The sequence below is a fragment of the Ammospiza caudacuta genome, chromosome 9 (genome assembly GCF_027887145.1).
Source record: "Ammospiza caudacuta isolate bAmmCau1 chromosome 9, bAmmCau1.pri, whole genome shotgun sequence".
In the NCBI taxonomy this organism is placed as follows: domain Eukaryota; kingdom Metazoa; phylum Chordata; class Aves; order Passeriformes; family Passerellidae; genus Ammospiza; species Ammospiza caudacuta.
In genome coordinates this window covers 5,718,302-5,740,937 of record NC_080601.1, presented here as the reverse complement: position 1 = coordinate 5,740,937, position 22,636 = coordinate 5,718,302, and the positions used below count along the sequence as shown (strand labels likewise).

General features: G+C 43.7%; 1 protein-coding gene across 2 annotated transcripts in view; it reads right to left on the bottom strand.

Annotated features, from left to right (window-relative positions):
• Positions 1–22,636, bottom strand: part of MICU1 (mitochondrial calcium uptake 1) — a 95,009-nt gene that overhangs the window by 32,005 nt on the left and 40,368 nt on the right. For both annotated transcript variants that reach the window (XM_058810279.1, XM_058810280.1), the window contains 3 exons: positions 16,721–16,835; positions 7,917–7,999; positions 144–341 (listed from right to left, as the gene is read on the bottom strand). In XM_058810279.1, coding sequence (XP_058666262.1) covers positions 144–341; positions 7,917–7,999; positions 16,721–16,835 — 396 coding nt within the window. The remainder of the gene's footprint in view (positions 1–143; positions 342–7,916; positions 8,000–16,720; positions 16,836–22,636) is intronic.

Below are 22,636 nucleotides of genomic sequence, written 5' to 3'. Positions count from 1 at the left end.
ACTATATTGCTCTTTTTATAACCATTTTATTATCATTAAACTTCTAAAATTAAAAAAACCCAAGTGATTGGCGTTTTTCACACCCACCCTAAGCACACCCATGCTGCACTGCCCTCCCCTGGACAAAAACAACCATTCCAAACCTCAAGTTTGAGAATGTCGTGCTGCAGCTTGCGCTGGAAGTCCAGGAAGTGGGAGATGGTGAGCTTGCCCTTGAGGTCAGCCCCGAAGAAGTAGGTGGTGAGGGCGGAGTTGAAGCCGGTCTTGAGGGTGTTGCCGGTGGTGGAGCGGTCCCGGTGCCGCATGCCCATGCTGGTCTGCGAGCGGATGATGCTCTGCACCTACAGACACAGCCAGATGGCACCGTCAGAACCAGTCAAGAGCCTGTGGCATCCTCTGGGGGGGTACCAGCTGCTGGTTTCTCTGTGCTAGGAAAATGAATCCACAAACATCAGAGGTTTATTGTGACCGTGTTCACAGCGGTCTCAGGTTGAGGGAAGAGATGAGGATCTGACTCCATGTTTCATAAGGCTTGATTTATTATTTTATGATATATATTATATTAAAACTATACTAAAAGAATAGAAGCAAGAATTTCATCAGAAGGCTAGCTAAGAATAGAGTAAGAAAGAGTGGTAACAAAAGTTTGTGGCTGGGGCTCTGTGTCTCAGCCAGCTGACTGTGATTGGCCATTAATTGGAAACAACCAACATGGGCCAATCCCAGATCCACCTGTTGCATTCCACAGCAGCAGATAATCAATGTTTACATTTTGTTCCAGAGGCTCTCAGCTTCTCAGGAGGAAAAATCCTAAGGAAAGGATTTTTCATAAAAGATGTCAGCGACAGTTTATGTCCAAAAAGGAGACAGAGGAGTCCTTTCACTTTATATGAATAAAGGGAGAGGCATGGGACATTCCCCTGGGATCCCTCCAATTTTTGGGGGATGCAGCCTCCTTTTTATCCCAATTTCCCAGCCCCATTTCCCTTCTCTCTTTCCCCATTGGTTGAGGTACTTGGAAGGTACAGACTTCCCAAAACGCCTGATACCATGTTGGAATTCAGGACATCCCTTTGGCTGTCCTGGATTGTCAGGACCCCTGCCAGGGGGCTCAGAGACCCTGGCACAGAGCCCAGAACATCTGTGGCTTTGATTATGACCCATGGAAAAAATTACCAACCTTATATGAAGATTTGCAAGCCATGAAAGTACAAGTAGAATAATAATTAGTTTGTCATGGAATGAAAAATAGATTTTTTTGGGTTTTTAGAATGGGGGTTCAGGGGACAAGATGGAGGAATCTGGGCGTGTCCAGCCTTTCTCCTTCTTCTTCTTCTTGGCCTCCATCTTCTGCTGTGATGTTGGCACTTTTGGATTGGTTTCGAAGCTCACTGTCTAACATAGGTGATAGGTATTGGGAAGTTATGGTAAATAATGTACAGGTAGTTTTTAGTATAAAAAGATAACACGACCTCAGGGGCAGGTAGAATGTCTCTGTCTGTCCTGCTGAATGGACCTGGACAGGCCAGAGAAAGAATTTTATAGATAAGAAATAATAAACAACCTTGAGAACGAGAACTGAAGAGTTCTGACTCCTTCTTCAGCTGCTGGGCTGGGAAAAGAGACTTTCTAATGCATCTCAGGGTCACCAAAGATTCCCCTCTAATGTATAACCCTCCCTTTTAAGTTTTAATTCTCATGGAATTTAGGGGTTTTTCTTCTCCATTGTTTCTGTCACCTTTCAATGTCTAATTTCACTGATCAGCAGACCTAAAGTTTATTTGTAAAAGCAAATATCTTTTTCCATTCATCAATCAGTGGAATCCTTCCCATTGTTTATCTCCCAGTGCTGGTTTTATCTACCAGCAGACCCACAGCTTGTCTGGAAAGACAAATCTTCCATTCCTCTCATCTGGGTCTGGACGGAAGGCACTTGAGACAGTAGCTCATGTTGAGACTCAGGTGTTTATTATTTCTTATCAGTAAAACAGTCTCACTGCTGTGAGTTCAGCAGCTTTTCATTAGAAGGCACCAAATGGCCAACAATCTCTTGTTCCAAGGGCTTTTAAGACTAAACTATCCAATGAAGAACTGACACCTGGATTATTTTCCCTTTTAACCCAATAGCTGATCCCAAAGAGCTGCAATGGGGACTTTTCTGCCCAATTACAAAATGCCACCCAAACCCATGGAGAAGGAGGAAGAAGCAGCATGAAGAAGAAACCCAGGATGACACCCTGTGCCCTCCACCTTGCTTCCATCCACAGCACACTAAGAATCCCAAACCCTCAATTTCTCACCAAGTGATACACCTACACTGCTCTCTATAATATATTGCACACTTTTGTGGGTTCCAGTCTATTCTGGAGTGTAGGAAACTTCCTCCATGAATGAGGGACAAAGTCAGTGCTGCCCTGGGGGTCAGGGCACCCCAGAGCAGACAGAGAAATATTCCTGGTGCTCTGGGTTTCCACAATCCTTCTTTCTTTTCCTTCTAAAACAATTCTCAGGAGACACAACAATTAAAAAATTTGGCTGAGCTTTAGAGAATCACAGAATGATTCAGGCTGGAAGTGACCCTTAAGACCATCTAGTTCCAAAACCCTTCCATGGGCAGGGACACTTCCCACTAGACCAGCTCGCTCCAAGCCCTGTCCAGCCTGGCCTTGAACACCTCTAAGGATGAGGAGTCCACAGCCTCTCTGGCCAACCTAGGCTCTGGCTTTTTCAAATGCTTAAAATGAGTTTTAGGAAACAATTCAGCCAGCTTGCAGATAATCATTCCAGAGTTGATCCCAGCCCTGGTCAGCAGAGCAGCTTCTTCCCAACAAAATCCCAGGAGGTGTGGAAGCTGCAGCAAGCACAGAATTCACAGAATTACCAGGTTGGAAGAGACTTTCAAGATCATTGAGTCCAATCCAGCCCCAACACCTCAACTAAATCCTGGCACCCAGTGCCACATCCAAACTTTTCTTAAATAAAAGATTTTGTCCACATCCAGGGATTATAGGGAAGAAAAAACTCTTCAAATGTTTTAGAGCTTCCACTCCTTTACTGCCCATCCTTGTGAGCTCACAACACATTTCTTCCCACTCATGCACAAATCCTGGGGTTTTCAACCTAAGGGCACCCTCTCCTTGCTGCCTGCTACTCTCTGCCACAGTTGGAAGTTCCTCCATCCCTGGGGCTGTCCCACCCAGCACAAAAGGCTCTTCAAAAGAACTTCCCTACTCCATAAAAGATGCCAAAAGGTTGACCATGAAGGATGTGACAGCCTGAAAATCCAAGAGTGTGTTATTTTAAGTGTTCTGGGCATATTTAAGGGGGTGGCCAAGCCAAATGCAGCCATGCCCTCTCTCCATCCTCAGGTATCTCACTAAGCTACCAAGTCCATCTGAGTGATTATTGCTGGGGTATGAGAAGCCATGCTTATTCTCTGTGTGTAACTTACCTTTTCCAACAAGGCAGCAAAAGGATTCATATTAAGGACAACAAGTTTGAAATAGAAGGGAAAAAAGCCACCTGACAGCCCAGGCTTCCCAAAGCTCCAGCAACCACCCCTGCTTTGCCATCAGCCTCTTCCCCCTGCTGACAAAAGCTGGAAGGGAGGAAGAAAAGCAGCTGCCAAGAGCTCCAGCTGTCACAAGGATGCCAGAACCTCATTATTGTGGTATTCAGTGTGTTCAACCTTTTCCTAATGAGAGTGAGTGCTGGAACAGCCCCAAAGGAGATGCTCTAGGGGAAAACACCACACTATTGCTGCTGGGTTCACCTTGCTGGAAACCCTGCCTCCCAACCAGAGACTGCTGCCTGTTCTTCCACAAAGAAAATCAACTAGAGGAGAGAAAAAAGAGGAAAAAAGTACAGCAAAGAGGTTTTGAGGCTTTTTGGTTACTCTGATGTGAGGAAGGATGTGGGGTCACCTAATTATGGCCTTTCAGTGCCTAAAGGGAGCCTGCAAGAAATATGGAGAGAGACTATTTACAAGGGTAATGGCTTTATACTGAAAGAGAGGAGCTTTAGACTACATTTTGAGAGGAAATTCTTCTCTGTGTGGGTGGTGAGGCCATGGCACAGGTTGCCCAGAGAAGCTGTGGCTGCCCCATTCCTGGAAGTGCTCAAGGACAAGCTGGACAGAACATGAAACAACCTGGGACAGAGGAAGGTGTCCCTGCCCATGGCAGGGGGTTGGATTGAGATGATCTTTAAGGTCCTTTCCAACCCAAACTATTCAGGAATTCTCTGTTTTTTCCACTGTAAATAGCAACTCCTCAGTTTGCTTTGTGCTTCACTGTTAACTGTGAGCTCTGCATGCAGCACAGTTTGGAGACAAATATTTATAAACTGTCTGAAGCAAGGCAATTTAAGGCCAGCTTGGAAAAGTGCCCCTGTTTCTACATCAGTGTTTACCACACTGCAGACTGCTCCACAGAGCAGCTTTTCCTGCCTGTTATTTATGTGGAATCCTAGGGCTCTTTTTTCCTCTCCCATCTGTAACAAGTGTTGGACAGGTTGAAAATCCACCTGTGGGCACTGGAGCCACAATGATTGAAGCAGTCCCTGTATTGGGTAATCCTTTCAATGATCCAGAAAGGGAGGCACCACTGCAAGGAGCTGCCCTCACCCCAGCTCATCAATCCTGCAAGGACAGGGAGCTCTGAGATGCTCCACTCTTTTTTGTTCCTATTTCAGCCTTAGTGTTTGTCATGTTTCATCTTTTGTACCAGATGAGGGGAAAAAATATATATATTAAAAGAGTTAAAGGCTCAAAGAGAAATCACCAGTAACACTGCATGCACGTTTTCTACTTTTCAGCCAGCTTTTCTTTAAAAACAGAGGAGTAAACTAACAATTTATATGCCAAAGGATGAAGAATTGAAGGCAATACTGATGCAAGCACCACATTATTCAAGACTAAGCACTAACCACATGCCTCAACTGGATAAAAACCCTGAAATTCTTCATCAAGGCAAGAAGAAATGAACTGGTTTTTTATTAGGCAGTTAAAGCCTAATAAATTAGTTAAAGCTAAGTCACATATGAGCTAAATTACTGAAGTAATTTTCTTTCCTGATGAGGTTTTCAAAGATCAGTGAGAAGAGGGACCTGCTGTTGGCTGCCTCCAAAGAGAAGGTGTGAGGGAGGAATAGGAAGTTCATTCCCACGTGCTCACAGCTAGCAAGGATGGAATGATGCTTCCCTGGTGTCCTTTTCTTCCCCCTCTTCTTCCATCCATTCTCCCCAAAACGATGTTGCTCTTTTAAAGCGTTGCACAATCCCTGAGAGGGTCAGTTCCAGCTGCTCCTGCCAGGTGAGATTAACAGGACAGAGCTGCAAACCCTGCCATCCTACATACTCTTCATGAGGTATTTCCATAAGGAGTGAAAAACAGGATTTATCATATAAACAATTGTTTGTAATGTTAGATGTTTGCATAATGAGATATATGTGCCTCCCACTGGAGCTGTGTTTGTTCTGGCAGCAAATCAGTATCTTCACAGATATCTTCTCACTTTCCAAAACAGCTCCTTCATCCTCTTACTCTCAGCCTTCACCCAAATATTCTGATGCTAACCAGGAACTTTATTCCTTTCTATACAAGCAGTGACACAGGTAACCAGCTTAACAAAAATACCTTCCCCTTCCTAAGGATATTTATGTGACTTAATGCATGCATAACTTCCCCTGGTCTACTGGATGATTTTAAATAATTGAATTCAATTTTGTACCCTCATCTTCACAGCAATTAGGAAACATTCATCTTGTAGAAATGTTCCTTTTTCATTTTAGGTGGCTCTAATAAAAAAGCCAAATGTGACACCTGAGTTAGCACCTTGGCACCACTGCATTTTTAGTAGGAGGTTAATTGTTCTCTGCTTTTCTTAAATTCATCTATCTCCATAATTGATTTCATTCTAGAACACTGCAACTACCATAAATCACCTTTTGGGCTGTTCAATATGATCACATAGCTGCAGTGGAGTGCTGTCTCCATGCACTATGCAGATAGAAGAACTGTGGATTTACTTGGGGAAAGAAGGGTGCTGGGACCCAGGACGTTCCTCTGGCTGCCCTGGGTGATTCCAGACCCTGGCAGGGGCTCAGAGACCTTGGCATGGAGTCACAAACACCCGTGCCTTTGATTTTAGCCCATGGAAACAATTATCAACTTTGTGTGAAGAGTTACAAGCCACAAGAGTTTGAGTAAAATGACAGTGAATTTGTCACAGGGTGAGAAAGTAGAATTTTAGGGTTATAGAATGGGGGCTCAAGAGGCAAGATGGAGGAATCTGGGCATGTCCTGTCCTTCTTCTTCTTGTCCTCCATCTTCTGCTGTGATGGTGACACTGTTTGATTGGTTAAGGGTAGAGACAGACTGTCTAACATAGGTGATAGGTATTGGAGAATTATTGTAAATAAAGTACACGTAGTTTGTAGTATAAAAAGTCAACACCACCCCAAGGGCAGTGACTGTGCCACAACCCGACTTGCTGGACAGAGCTCAGCAGGTCAGAGAGAGAATGTAACAGATAAGAGAAATTAAACAACCTTGAAAAGCAGAACCAAGGAATTGAGACTTCTTTGGTCACAGGGCTGGGAAAAGACTCTTTAATACCTCGGGGTCATCTCAGCCACAGAACCCCAAGAGGAAGGAACATGACCAAAACCCCAGGTTTACATTTCAAGCTGCCAAGTGAAGTGATGTCAGACTGCAAATCAACACACTCCACCCTCCTCAAGAGTCCAAAGTGTGCATCTAAACCCCTGCACTTCCCCAGATCTATTCCATGGCTCTGGAGCAAGCTCGTGATGATGACATCATACACACAGGTAATAATTTAGGGAGGATGACAGCAAAAAGATTAGAGAGGGATGTAATTCAACAGACCTCCTTTGCCACTAGTTCTTCCCATTTATAGCAAGTGCCCCAAGCACGACCTTGTGGAGACTCTTCTGCAGTTAATTACTCATGGAGCCAACTCATGAGGAAGAATCTGTCCCTGGATTCTCCAGGGCTGCTTTGTTCTTGGGTAGCACTTTGCAAATGCATTTAAATTTCCTTTTACGAATAGCACACACTGGTGATTCAGGATGTGATTTCAGGGTGTTTATAAGTTCCCAATATCTTAAGGCTAGAAATAGGCAAGGAAAATCACACTCTTCTGCCTGGGGAGGGCAAATCTTTTCCCCACTGCCAGCTCAAGCCTTCAATCTATTCTCACTCAGACACGACCATAAATCACAGCTTACAGGAAGAGCTCACCAGTATCAGACATGAAGGCTAAACTCATTAAAACACCTGCAGCCAACTCTGTGTTGATGAAGCCTTGTAAGAAGTAGAGGGCTAATGAAAATATGCTCTCAGTAACACGTTTTAGGATTACACTGGAATAAGTGGATAAACCCTCCTCTGAAGCAGACTCACCTTGGCTATTCTCTGAAGACAAAATTAAGGAATGCAGTAGAAGCTGTGAAGGCAGTAGGATCAAAATCCCATTTTATCAGTAGAGTGAAAAAAAGTTCTTTTTCTACCTTGAAGGTGACTTTTTGTAAAGAAAATGTTACAGAATCATAGAATGGTTTGGGTTGGAAGGGACCTTAAAGCTCATCCTGTTCCATCCCCTGCCACAGGCAGGGACACCTTCCACCAGACCAGGTTGCTCCAAAGCTCACACAGCCTGGCCTTGAATGTTGGTGGCAAAGTCACAGGAAACCTGAGTTTGTCCTGCTGCTTGTCCTGATTGAATGAAAAATTTTCTCTTGACACATGCAGTTTAAAGAAACAAACAGCAGCACAGCACAGCACAGAAGGGAAAGGTGCAAACCAGCACTGAGCACAAAAATGAAGGCAGTAACATCACAGAGGGATGCTGTGCTTATGGCTCAGGTGCCACAGCACTCATTGCTCAACTTGCCTGCTCAAACTCCTCCATGTCCACCTCGCCATCGCCGTTCAGATCAAACATCTTAAAGGCAATTTCAAAATTCCTCTGGGGAGCTACACAAAAAAACCAACAAAACACAAAAACCAGTTAGCAAAGATACAAAAGCTCAATTAAAAAACAGCACAAGTTCTGAATGACTTTATCCAAAAGAAATTTTGCTCAATTCTTTCAATTTTAGTGTTGAAATGCAGCTTGTAGGAACCTCTAGCTATGAGCTTCACGGTACTCCTTTCACCAAAGGTCTTGACAAGGAGTTGTAAGGAGGAGATGTTTCTGGAACATTTATTCTATTTACAGGTGGGAAAAGCTGGAAAGCAAGATGCCACCTGTTATTTCCAATGACAGTTAACAGAAAATGAAGCTGCAGCAAGAGCTCCAGACTGTTCCATGCAGTCCACCACCAGTTTGGCCAGAGGATGTTCCCCAGGCACTGCACTCTTTGTGCTTCCCATGGGTGAGGAGCAGAGCTGGGATCTGGGCACTTCTCAGCTCCTGCCTCTCTGTACAAATTTTAACAAATCATGCCCACCCTGTCTGAGCCCAGTCATGGCACTGAGATGAGCTGTGGGCTGCAGCTCACGAGCTGAGACGTGGCTGTACCTCATTTTTCATTGCATTTAGCCTGTGCTGTCACAGTCTATTTAGTCAGAACTGCAAAGGCATCACTTCCCAGCCAGCCACGCTCTTTTCCCTGCAGCCCACCACAGGATTTCAGCACATTTCCATTTTGGGCTCTGGAACCCATCGCTGTTTGAAGCTACAACGCAGTGCCACAATTTTTTCCCAAATTAAGTTAATATATGAGGATTTATCATGCTCTGCTACTTTCAAATACACACCTCCTACAGGATTTGTGGTGTTTGCTGGGATTTCGAGGGAATCCTCAAGGTTATAACTAATGCTAAGGCTGTCATCTCAAGTGATCAGTTAAACTTAGCTGCTTTTTTCATTTCCCACATCTAATGTAGATCACTGGAGAGGTTCAGCTCTTTTTAATTTCATCTGTATAATCAACTTTTAATGTTTCCAGTGGATGCTCAGGGTATAATGAGGTTTTGCATCCACTCTTCTGTAGGAAGGCACTTCCCAGACGGGGGTGGCAGAGGGGAGACAAAGAGCAATCACTCAGACAAAAGGAAATGAATATGGAATTAAGTGAACTAGATTTTGGATATTTTTTACAGCTCCAGTTCAAAACTTTCACACTGTGTTTTCTCCTTGCTATAATAATGACTATCACTTTATCAGGAAAGGATTCAGCAGACAGGTTAATGAGACCCTTTTCCCAAACACTCTGTGCCCAAAATAGATGAGTAAGGGCACTGGGGCTGATGGCAGGGACAGCCTGTCAGGACCTGCTTGATATCCCCAGCACACGTGGTGCTGCTCTTATCATCCTGCACCTCCAACTTCCCCCTGCCAAGCCCTCGAGCCTGGAATTCCGGACACCACGTGCAGGAGCAGCCTCTCCTGTGACCACAGCCACGTGCTGGGTCATCCCCCTTCCAGCCACATCCCTGCTGGGCCCCCACAGCTCCTCCCTCCTTCACTGCTGTCCCTCATTAACTCAGTGTTAATTCACCTGGGGACAGCCAGTCCCCAGTACCACCTTCATAATCTCTCCAATGATACATCCAATTTAAGGGATTAAGCCCCCTCTGTATCCATCCAGTGTCTCCAGTGATTAATTCTCCATTTTCTTGAAGAGCAACAAGCTTCCAACAACCCCCTTAATATTTCAAGAACATGTACAATTTTATTCACTTTAACTGCATGGAAGCCTGGAGGCAATTTCCTCTTATTAGCCCCAAAATCTGGCACCAGGGGAATGGTGTTTCCTCTGTGAGGAAGACGAGGAACAGACAAAACTCTCATGTAGTTACAAGGTTGTAGAAAAAGAGCAGTCAACACCTGTTTCTTACCCCATTTTCTCTACCAGGATATAATGATGTTTATTTAAAGATTGGGACATATTTCTTACTCCATTTTCTCTACCAGGATATAATGATGTTTATTTAAAGTTTGGGAAATTTGTTATTCCTTGTGAAAAACTGTCACCGGTTGGGGTTTTTTCTCCCCCTTTTAAGGAAATAGATAATACCACACCCCATTTGTGCAGACACATGATGAACACAGTAAAATACTCACTTGTCCCTCACAAGGGCCATTTCCCTCCTTTTCCATCTCTAAACAGACATTTCCATGAGTAATGTATCAAAGCCCCAGAGGAGAACAACACCTCCAAAATTTAAATGAGCAGTTCAGCATCAAAAATCTGCAGGATCAGTATTTTCTAAAGGCACGGAAGGGTGGATTTAAATTGGCAAATTCAATTACTTCACTCCTTCAGCTAATAAATGGCATGGCTGGTTTCCTCCTTTGATCTACATATCCAGCTCCAATTACCTGGAATGACACTTCCATCCCAACAATGTGACCCTGAGCCAGGGGAACCAGAGGGCACCCAAGACAATTAGCTCATCCCACTGCTGCTCAGGAAGGAATGTTCATTAGAGATGTACACCCCTGGTGCCCAGGACTGGATTTATGGGGCCTGGCTCAGATGATTTCTGCCTCTCCCCTTGGCTGGGATGCTTCTGGCCAGGATTTATGTGGGAAGAGCTGCCCCAAGAGCTGCCAATCCCACTGAGCCTGCCTTGCCCATCACCTCAGCCTGCACAAGCTCCAGTCCCTTCCTCTTCCTGCACTTATATCCCTCAAACTTGTAAACCATAAAATCAGCAGACACCAGATTGCCCAGCTAAATGTGGCCTTTCCCTCCCTCTTCTATTTTGCCCCCCAAATTTTACCATTTCCAGCTGCAGCATCTCTAAATTTCCCCACTGCCTCCTTAATCAAGATGCCTCCAAACAAACCCAAAATTCCTCCTGCAGTGGTGTCCAAAGCCATTTAAAGGATCTTTGGTTCTCATATGGCCTAATGCCTGCCTTGGTAAGGGAAAACCACCTCTGGATTTCCCCCAAGTGCTCTGCTGCATTCCCAGCTCTCTCTGGTTGTGTGAGCTGTCTCCTCACCATCCTTTTCCACATTATTAAAAACAGAGACTGCTTCACTGCAACTGATTTCCCTTGGGCAATGAGGCAGAAACTGTTCAGGGCAACTGCAGTTTCTTTTTTAGCTTTATTTCTATCTTTAGATGTTCAGGAGGATCCTCCAAAGCATTAACATGGAAGCATGGAATAGTTTGGATTGGAAGGGACCGTAGAAATCACCAATTTCCAATCCCTTCCATTGGGCCAACATGAGTGAAAATGTGGAGCTGAAGCCCACACCACTATCAGTGAACTCCTAGCTCAGAGATATATGGAAAGACTCATATATACAGACCTAGGCATAGATAGATGCAAAGATCTGGATTAAATGATCCTTCAGATCCATAATTGCATCAGCTGTCCATGCCAAGTTGTTTTTTCAACTAACCCATGATTTAGTGCAAAGGGCAATTAACACTTTCCTTGATTCACTTGTTCCAATCAAATATTTGGGGACAGAAAGAAAGCAAATAAAGCAGAACCCAAACACAGGAATGGTGGAGAGATGAGTGTCCTCCAGCAGCAAACAAATAACAAGCAGCAGCACTGACCACAAGGAAAAAACCCACTTGGATCCAGCAGGGCAAAGCCCCTGGGAAGCCCTGAGGGATGAGATGGCTTCATTAGACATCTTTAAGCCAATGATGCCATTTTAAACTATTTTCAATTATTCAATGGACCAATTTGCAGCACTCAATTGCTCTTTACAGCCCTGTGCTCTCAGCAGAAGCAATGCACTCTGAAAGACATTAAAAGCTCGCTGATGAGAAAGGCCACATTTCCGTGGGTTTGTGCTCATTTGGGATCCTTTATTTCCCAAAAACTCAACATTTGGAGACCCCTCTCAGTGTATCTTGCTCTCTGACCTCCAGCAGAGGAACTGCATTTAAGAAAACCAAAGTCTTAACACACTTTTGGAGTATATCCACTGCTCCCTCCCCATGGAGCTGGGAATTTCTTTGCCGAAACAGGGTGATTTTTGGTGATCTTACTTAGAGGAGGAAGTAAAACTTCTGGCTACTCCTTAGAAAACACTGGAATATCTTGTCTTTTGGTGGGAATTTATACACAAAGCAGCTCATGGCTCCCAAGGCTTAATAACTCCCCAAGCAACTCCAGTGTGGGAAGAAGGATCAGGAACTCAGCTGGGAAAAATCAGTTATTTGGAGTTAAATATCCTAGGGTTGCTTCTTCTCCATTTATCTCAAAATGAAGAAAAATAGATGTGCAAAGGCCACAGTACCCTGAAAGTGAATCAATCCCCAATTAACAGAGTCCTGAAGCAGAGACAGCTATCCATAGAATACAGATGGCTGAGCCCCAGCTGCAGTAAATATAAGGGAAAAAAACCCATTAAACTTAATGTTGCAGATATTTTCCTTTCATTATTACTCCACCATTTCAGAAAATGAATCCAAATCACACCAAGTTTGTTTTTTTAATGTTAATCAACCCAGAAATGTAAGTAACAGGCAGCTAAAAAACTGAGCCCACAGCACTGAGCCACAATATCATAGGTTCTAGAGGAGAAATGGGTTATTTCTTCTCACAAAGAAGGATCAGAACTAACTCTGAAATAAGGCAAGTGTGTCAGCTTGGGATACCAGGGAGAAATTCTTCCCTGGGAGGGTGGGGAGGCCCTGGCACAGGGTGCCCAGAGAAGCTGTGGCTGTCCCTGGATCCCTGAATTCTCCCATCCCATCCCATCCCATCCCATCCCATCCCATCCCATCCCATCCCATCCCATCCCATCCCATCCCATCCCATCCCATCCCATCCCATCCCATCCCATCCCATCCCATCCCATCCCATCCCATCCCATCCCATCAATCTGAGAGATGAACAGAGGAAGACCAGGTGAAGGGTGCAGGCTGACAGAGCCTCCCATGCCCCAGAGTCTTCAAATCACTTGGGAACATCCCAAACTGCCAATTGTGAAAAACCATTCCCATTTCTGTCCTTCAGCCTGGCACAAGTGGGATGCCAAGCCAGAGGGCTCTCCCTGTGCCAGGAAGCAGCCAGGCTTGTGTTTGGAAGCTGGGATATTCCTTGGAAGATGCTGCTCAGACACATCTTGGAAATGCCACAGCAGTGATTGGGCTGGCAGAAAGGCAGGGAGACATCCCTGCTCCAAACAGTGAGGGTGAGATGGACCATGGAGGGTCTTGAAAGACTGAAGAGAAAATTAACATGAACAGGACTACAAATATAAACTCAAAGCAACCTTTTCTTGTGGGAATGGGTGCTGTGGCACAGGGCACAGCAGGACGGAGGCACCACTGCTGAGGTAAAGGTTTCACCCATGGCAGGGATGGGGGAAGGAAGACTTTCCTTCAGCCAGGAATAATTTATTCAGAAGTCATGGTCCAAAGGGACCTTGGGGATCCATCCCAGTGTGGGAGAAGAGGTCCCTCCATCCCAGGGACAGGCACAGAGCTCAATATCTGGCCAGAACACAATTTCCAGAGTTAGATGGCTTGAAATTTATTCCCTACACACAAGACAGAAAAAAATAACAGAGGTGAGTGTATCCTAAATGAGAGTTACCTGCTGTGGTGGGAGAAGGAGCTGCAGGTCTGCTAGGAGAGCCCTGGCAAAAGGATAATTATTGTGGCTTCAGCCAATGTTATTTAACCCTCCTGCCAGGAGAATTACATCCAGACACAGCTACAGTCCAACTGTGGAAACAACACCAATTTATTCTTCTAATGCCCAGCTCTCCTCAGTAGCTGTTAATGAAGGCAGAATTAGTGTGCCTTGCAATTTGCTGGGCAATTGCAGTTACTGGCCATGGAAAAGCTCTTTTTCTCCTTCCTCCATTTGTTTTGCAAGTCCCAAAGCAAAAACCTCTTTGGTCAGGGAAGCCATGTCTTTGTTTTCCTATAACATTCAAAGGATCCTTGCAAGGGAAATTCCACCAGAATTTGCTCATCTTTCTACCTCTGCCCCAAACACAAGGAGAGCTGAAGCAACAGCAACTGTGGAGTTTCCTCAAGGCCCCTCAGCTCTCGTTGCCTTTAACAGAAGGCTGGTTTTCTGAGCAGCTAAAAGCCAATTTATCAGTTGTTTTAAAAGAAAAACATCACAGAAATAAAGCAACCAAGGAGAACAGACAGTGCTGGGCTGAGAAATGGCTTGTAAGTAAGATATGGTGACAGACTCATTTCTGAGCAATGTGCAAACAGCTGCCTGAGAGCAACATGAAATGAAGCTTCCAGCCCTCTCTCCTCCTCTCACTCCCCATTTCACAGAACTCAGCTGGAGGGGCTTCAGGTAAAGCTGCAAAGACAACTGCATGAGGAGTTTGGGGAAGCACAACAGAGCCCTTGGGGCTTCTTGTTTGCCAAGGCTCTCATTGATCAGTTTGGAATGCAATGAGCCAAAGCAGACCCTGATGGATCTCTCCCCATCACCCTCCCTCCTGCCTCTCCCCCAGACCCAATCTCCCACTCCCCCTTTTGATTATTCTGCTCAGTGCTCAATATGCCACCTTCCTTTCCCAATATTTATTTGGTTTTATCTCTTTGGTGTAATCTACAGCTCCACCTTGTCCAGACACTTCCTTAATGTTTGGGTTATTTAAACAACACAGGGAGAAAACCAATATTGAACTGTCACATTTAAGATTTACTTCCCTCATTCTATTTTATTTATTTATTTCTAGGGAAAAGAACCCAATCAGGAAGTACTGGATTCCTGCAAGGCAATGTTCACTAGTCAGAGAGGAAACCAGTGGGGTGCAACAGTGAGTTTTCTATTTAGCCACGGGGTAAGGCTTGGTTGGGAAATTATTTTACAACAGCAAATGCTTTAAAAATGAAACCCAAACTCTTCCTCTGGGGAATCACTGTTTAACGGGAGCTCCAGAGACATTCCTCCATCCTCAGGAATCATTTAGCAAATTCCCCAAATGTCTAAAAGTCAGCTTCGAAGCCCTGGAATTTTTTTCCTCCTTTTTTTTTTTTAATTTTCCTTTTTGAAAGCTCCTGCCTTGCCCTCGAAGGCCCAATGTGGCTCCTGAAGGCCAGTTCTGTCTCCTCATTAATCTAACTCCTCTGTAATTGTGGACACACTCAAAAGCCCAAGAACAAGAGGAATAAACCCTGTCCCTCCCTCACAGCCTCCAAAACAAGGCTGGCTGCTCCTCCAACACAAGGTGGTCCTTTTCTTTTATTCTCACAACAAACAAGTTAAAGCAAAGCAAGAACAATTTCTCTTACTGCTGCCTGTGGAAGCACATGAAATTCATTTTGTGCCCTGTGCACCTGATTAGGGGGTTGTTCACCACCAGCACAACCATAAAAACAAGGGCAGGAGTGTTTCCAAAGCACACTCAGTAATGTGATACTGAGGTTTGAGAGTTCATTGTCATCTGTGGAGGCTCAGATGAAAAGCCCTCATGACACAAGTGAATACCTGAGATCATTTTGGCACAGCCCAGCTGAATGTAAGAAAGGAACTGCAAAGGTCTTAAGAGCCAGTTTGGAGACTCAGACAAATAAAAAAAGCAAATTAAAGTCATAAAACAAATTCCCTGGCTTGAACCAGCTTTATCTGTTTGTTTTTACAACATGAAGGTCACACACAAGTCTGCCCCCAGCAGGTCCATTTGACAACAAACCAGACCTTGAGCATTGCTGCTTGCCAGGAATAGATCCTCTGCTAAGGAAGAGTTGCCTCTCCTGTCTCCTGTTACAACATGCAAGAAACATGGGGGAGAATAAAGCACCTGTTGCTGTGACAAAGCACCAGGGATTAACCCAGCTGACTCCCTGAAAGGCACTGGGCAGGCAGCACTGGGCTCTGCAGGTAACTGGGAACCATCCAGTTTTCTAATTCCACAAATCAGGCCAGCATGGAATACTCACTACATTAGATGGCCAAGTTTTCTCTTTTTAAATCTAAAAATAAAATGTCTCAAGTTTATTTGGACAGTGGCTTATTCCCCCTTATTTTCTAATGGGGCTGAGAAACTGCCATTGACTTTCCTGTTTATGGTACAGCACCTTCCAAGCAGTCAGAGAAGCTCTGCAAATGAGGTTTTGAGCTTGACTTCCACGTGAAGAAAGTCTAGAAAAGCCATTTGACATTATCAAAGGCTTCAGTTTCACTGGTTCTTGCCAGCAAAGCAAACTTCTCAGTGCTGGCACTGGGAGTGCAGACAACTTTGCTGGAACAGATTAGCAGATGATGGAAATATCACAAATGCAAGTCAAGGGCAGCAGGGTGAAAAGACAGAAGGTATCTAATGATACTGCTTGAAATGTAAACAGCTTAACTTCTCTCCTCACTGGATTACATCACTCACAAACCCAAGCTCACCCAAGTGAAAATACAGCTGGAAAAGGGAGTTTGGAGAGGTGAGAAACCAGTGAAGAGCTGGAGAGCTGTGTTCAGCCAAATCCAAGAGAATATCACATGAACACAGCTCAAGAACACTTCTCCATTTACAGATCTGAACAGCAGGTCAAGTGACTCATTAAAAAAAAATTTGTCACATTTCAAAAAGAGAAATAAATCTTCAGAAGTCATCAATCTGCTTGTCTTCCCAAAGCACTGGAAAGCTCAGGCTAAAGCAGATCAAGCAACAGCAATTGCTCAGCTCGAGTTGCAGGCAATCCAGAAGGCCTTTTAGGGAAATGCATGTCAACAAGCTATTGCTTGTGGACCCTGAAAACTTGCAAAAAAGCAGGAATTGCAGGAAAATCTCAGTGTACTTACTGGAGAGGACAGTGGTGAGGAAGATGTAGTCGGAGAAGGAGATGAGGCCGCATTCTCCGAGTGCGTAGAAGATGCTGTCCTCGTCAGCAAACTTCTCCCTCTCCTGGGACAGCTTCTGCACACCCCAAAGAGAGCACAGAAAGCACCAGGTTAAACACTGAATAAAAGGGGGATTTGTATCCTTAGCACCAAAAGCCATTCCATGGACACACACCCCTACTATCTCCATCCATATCCAGTGGACCTTTTCCAGCCTTTGGATCTGATCAGAAAAGTTCTGCAAAGATCAGTGCTTGCCTATCCCAAATGAGGATAAGGAATTGCATGGGATTCCTTTGTTGGTTCAGCCCAGTTGAAATAAACATAAACATATATGTTTATTATTACATTATTATGGCCAGTTTGCTTAAAATCTTTGAGATTAGTGGTAAAAAACTCAGATTTTAATAGAGGATTCAAAAAGGAAATTGTATTGCACTGACAGCTTTTTAGTTAGATTCTGTTGTATTGCACTGACAGCTTTTTAGTTAGACTCTGTTGTAGAAAGGAGCCAAGAAAGGATTATTTGACATGAATATAAAGTCTGATCAAGGTTATCCAAACTGTGTGTGTGTGTGAGCTCACAGGGAGGACCAGCCTGAAACCAAACTCAATTCCCTTCTTGCTCCAGTTTCTTTTCCATTTATCAGCTCACAATATCTTACTAAGCTAAAAATCCGAGTCCCTTTGATCTGCAGAACCCCCAAAGGCTGAAAAGGATCCATAAAACTGTTAGGGAATCCACACTGGTGACCCACTTTAAGGACACAGCAGGAGGAGGCACACGCACACACAGAGGAGAATTCAATTAATACACAGGAGAGTAGGGGTGGGTGAGGTTATCCCATGGAAACCAGGCCATGCAAGCACACACAGGCATGGTGAAAGCAAGGCTGGATTTAGGAATGGTTTTAGGAAAAACCACCAACAAACACCACCACAAGAGGGTCCAGCTCCACAACTGGCCCCAGCGTTACCTCAGTCTAGCGGAGATCCCATCATATACAAGATAAAGGAAAGAAAACTGGTTAACCAACAATACAACAGGCAGGCAAAACATCACATCAAGTTGACTGGTTAGGCTTGCCAAGAGCAAGGAAAGTCTGGAGCAACCAGGTGGTTGCTGTGACTGGAAGCCTATGGAGATACCCCAGCAAGTGTTAGCTCATAGCTTCTCCACTGTCTGCAGCTGATGTCTCTCATCCACCTCAAGTTTTTGGGGTTTTTTTATTTTTTGAGAGAGAACTCACCATTGTATGCGACTGCAGAGTGAGGATGAGCTCAGCTAATAATTTAGATGTAAATTTAACCTGTATCTGGCTTGGAAATCACAAGAAAAGAGACAAAAATAATCATATAGATCACAAAAAAAATCAGTTTCCAGGGAAAAAGACTTCAGTTCTATTGATCACATAAAATTGTTCCCAGTAACTCTGCCTTTACCACCTGGAGAGCACCAGGAATTTAATAAGAGGTGAGTCACTACCAGCAGACAACAGTTAATGACCTTCATTTGATGCAAGATAACAGCCAGTTATGATTATGGGGTACCAGCTTGAAATATCATTCCCTCAAAAAATAGTTATGCTTCCATTTCCATCAAGATGGAGCCAAAGCAAAAAATAACATTGATGCTGATGTGAAGAACAAAAACATCTGGTTTTGCTTTGAACCAGAGGCAGGATTTGGGGAGAGAGCAGCTCCCTGTGACTGCTGCTGGAGGTGTTGCCAGGAGCATCTCACCTGCTCCTGTGATTTATTGCCTCTCCTGGGCAGCATTGATCATAATCTAGCTATTGGCATCTTGCTTGAAGAATCCCATGAAAAAGTTCCACAAGGTGGTTTATTAATTTTTATGGGTTTCTTTGCTGCACTTAAAATTCATAGTCAGCATCAGGCAGCTCAAAATATTCTTCATAAGAGGAAAGCACATCAACAGATTAACAATAAAAGAGGTTATTAAGTTAGTTGGTCTCTGAAATATAAAGACAGATGGGAGGGAGAAGCATTTACCCATTTGCACCTTCCTTTGAGCAAACATAGTAAAAAAAAGTTATTTATTTCTACTAAAACCAGCATCTACTTGTCACTAACCCAGGGAGCACATGCTGTAACTACAGTGCTCAGCTGCCTGTAGCTTGTGGAAAAGGGAATTTCTCCCCCTGATTTTAAGAGAAAACAACTGCCCTGATCAATCAGATTTTCAGGTTCCCAGCAGTAGAACAGAAGCTTTAAAGATTTCCCAGGTCTCCCCTTCATTTTCCTCTGTCTCAGTGAGAAGCTGTGTGATTGCTTTCCACGAACTTTGTGGGAAGCCCACCCCACTATGGGAAAGGCTCAAAGAATCCTTTTCCCAGCAGTTGTTCCCCACCACCAAACATTGCTGAAAGGAATTATATCTAACCTTCAGGAAAAATAATATAAAATCAATCAATTTTATTCACAAAGCACAATGTGGGCTGTGGTCACCCCTCAAAGTTCAAGGACTGACCCAAAGTCAGTCCTCACTAAGACCTCAAACACCCTTTTCCACACCCACCTTCCTTCCAGCACACTCCCACTCAGCCAGAAAGGTGATGCTTGGTATCAGAACACCAGGAAAAATCCCTTTCCAAACCTCCACCTTCTTTTAGAGACAAGTCATCTCCACAAATAATTATCCACACCATTTGTATCTGAGTACAAGGTAATTCTCAAAGCGTTCACTTAAAACAGTCAAATTCTTCCACTTAACATTTTTTCCATGTTAAATCCACTCCCAAAACCAGAGTAATTAAGATCATTCAGCACATCCCAAAAACCCCATTTAAACCCAAGCATTCACAGGTGAGCAAGCCATGGGGAACACTTTACAATTATGATGTATTTTTTAATCAAGCAGTAGATTCATATTTAACAAGCACACAGACGAGCAGACATCCAAATTAACACGTAAAAGGAAAAAGAAATCCAAATATCTCACTGCTTTTGGCACAAGCATGGCTGTGTAAGTTCAGTGAGAAGCCACCAGTCCAGTCTCAGTGGAACAAAACTTGTGACAGGTGTACAGGCAGATTCTCTTACAGCTCCAGACACTGATGACAGGTCAAAGAACTGACTCAAATTCAAGATACAGAGCTTGCTTTGCCCTTCCCCACTCAGGCTCCAAGCTCAATCAGCACCAAGATGTGGTTGAGCAGATCAGTGCAGTGACCAAGCTTCCCCAGAGCCACGTGCTAGAGGAAAAAGTCTTGTGCTGCATGCAGGCAAATCCCCAGAGTTCCTTATGTACAGGCTGGCTGCAAAGCACCCAAAGGTACATCACAGACTTCACATCTTCCACCCCAAAACTCCTCTGCTGCTGGAGCCTCTCTTAAGCTGAGGACATGGTACAGCTTCCAACAAGGGTTGGTGGAAACCCCACAGAATCCTTATGTTCCTCGCCAAAAGTTAACTTTTATTTTGGATTTTCAAATGGTTTTCTCAGGGCTGAACGAGGAGGGAAACGTGGCAATACTGAATTATGCAAATGTGAAAAAATAAAGGTGTGTTTTTGTACATGGAGGGATGCTTTCTCTGCAGAGGCAGAGATGGGCACACGGTGCTGCTGCTCCCACTCCAATGCAGGACTAGAAAAGCCTGACCACCTAAAAACTGGCAGCTCCACTTCAGCTGGCACTCCAGAAACAACATTTTAATTCAGGAAGAACACATCCTTGGGAAATCCCTCAGAGCTGCCAGTTTGGGTTTCCATCTGGAGAAGGAAAGGACATTTTGGGCATCTTTCTTCCTGTAACTTACATTTCAGCACCACATTTCAACTTCCATGAACCAAAGCTTCAGGAATTTTTCAGCCCAATGTGACCACTTCCAAAACAACAATAAAATAAATATCCATGAGAGATAATGGGTGTTTCTCCAGAACCAGGAACAATTCTGTCAATTAGCAAGGGATTTTAGATGAAGAATAAACCACCTTTTATTGACAAACATCATTATAGTTGGTTTGTTCCTTTTGAACAGAAACATTTGCAGGTGACCATTATTGTACTGAGCAAATACAAACCCATGAGTATAGAGTGAAGTCAGCTGGATGCAAAGCAATTCTCTTTCAGTCCCAACTGACCACCTTCAGTTATTATTATATTTATTATTTATTATTATAAAACATTATTTTTTATGTCTTATTTTAAAGACATCTATTAATGTATTTCTTTCTTTCAGTTCTATTAATGTATGTATTTCATGGTTAACTGCAGGCATGTAGGAAAAGAAGTCCTATTTGCCAGCAGGACAGGTGTGGATTATTGCAGCTTTTTCCTGTTGAAAATCCAGGGAAATAAATACTGAGAGACTTGGTAACAGACAAGGGAAAACCCTTAAAAAATTCCAGTGCAAAACCATCTTGCTATGGTAATTGAAAATATGAATGCTTTCAATTCTACATCAAAACACTGAATTGAAAAAAGGAGGATTTTAAACTTTGCTCTTTTTTTAAGATTTAAACCTTAAAGAGTCAAAGCCATGTATCTAGAGATTTCAGGCACCTCACTTTAAAAAACTGAATAAAGAAATAAAAAGGCTTTCAGGATCAGATTTTAAAATTGAGCTTTTCAGCCTAAATCTTCCAAAGTCCTTCAGGGAAAAAGAGATAGGAGAGGTCCCTCTGCATTATGGACCAAAATGGGACTTGGGGAGAAAAAGGAGGGATTTAGGGGTTTTTAAATTCAGCTCCATAATGTGGATGCAAAATAAGTAATTTTAAATGCATTACCTGGCTTTTTTATATCACTTTTTCTACATCATTAAATAAGAAAAAAATGTTTGAAGCTGTGATGAAAACAGCACAAGGACCTTTTGAAACTCATAAACCTCTTTTAGCTATGGGAAAGCTCACATTTTCTGGAGCCACTAGGAATGGTAATTTGCTATGAAGTCTTCACACCAACACAGTCAAACACAAACAGGTTCTCCATGGCAAATTGTGGTGGCTGGGTGCTGATCTAAGAAAATGCTTAAAATTTACTGTTGGCAGATAATACTGCATAATTGGCAGATAATACCTTTCAAGAGTATATTTTAATTGAGAGGTTTTAAAAACTTTTTATTTTGGGGGGTTATTTTATCTGTGTATCTACAGAGGGGCACAAAAACACAGAGCTGGGCATGGGTGAGGTTGTCCTGGACATTCTCTCACTCTGAATTTGAGCACATGCAGAGAATGAAAACCTGGGCAGCAATTCTTACTGCAGGTGGATTCCTGTGACTGGAAAGAGAAATCTGCATTCCCTCCCTTTCAGCAAGGCTGTAAATATTCAAACCACCTTTCAAACAAAGGGCACCTGAAATGCAAGGCCAGCATTCTGTACAACCCAGAAAATCAACAACACAGACTCTCCCAACCCGTGGCAGGCAGCAGAGCCACTCATGCAAGGGAGAAACCCCTGCAGGAAAAGCAAATAGGAAATGCCTTGGAAAAGGGACAGTCTACATTTGTGCTCCCCTCAGCCCTCTGCAGGGTAATGAAATCACAGTCTGCAGGAGCACTGGGGCATTTTGCATTGAAACTTAACGGGAGGATTGAAATTAGGGTCCTTGATGGCCCAGGCCTCTAAAATGAGCTGAGTTTTGCCACCTTAGAATTTAAATGGTTGTTTAGGTCTCTGAAGCAAATTGGGATGCTGCTCTCCCTCATCTCAGCCTGCATGACCAAGATGAACTCATTGTGCTGCTCCTTCTCTCAGGCAGAAATCCCAGTGTGAAAGGACACCAGGATGAAAAAAATAATTCTCTATAAAAAGTGATTATTAAACATAGGCTCAGTTGATGAGGTTAGGGCTGTACACTTGGTACTCACCACCAAAATCTTGTCAATTCTCTTTCCCTCTCTGCCCTTTT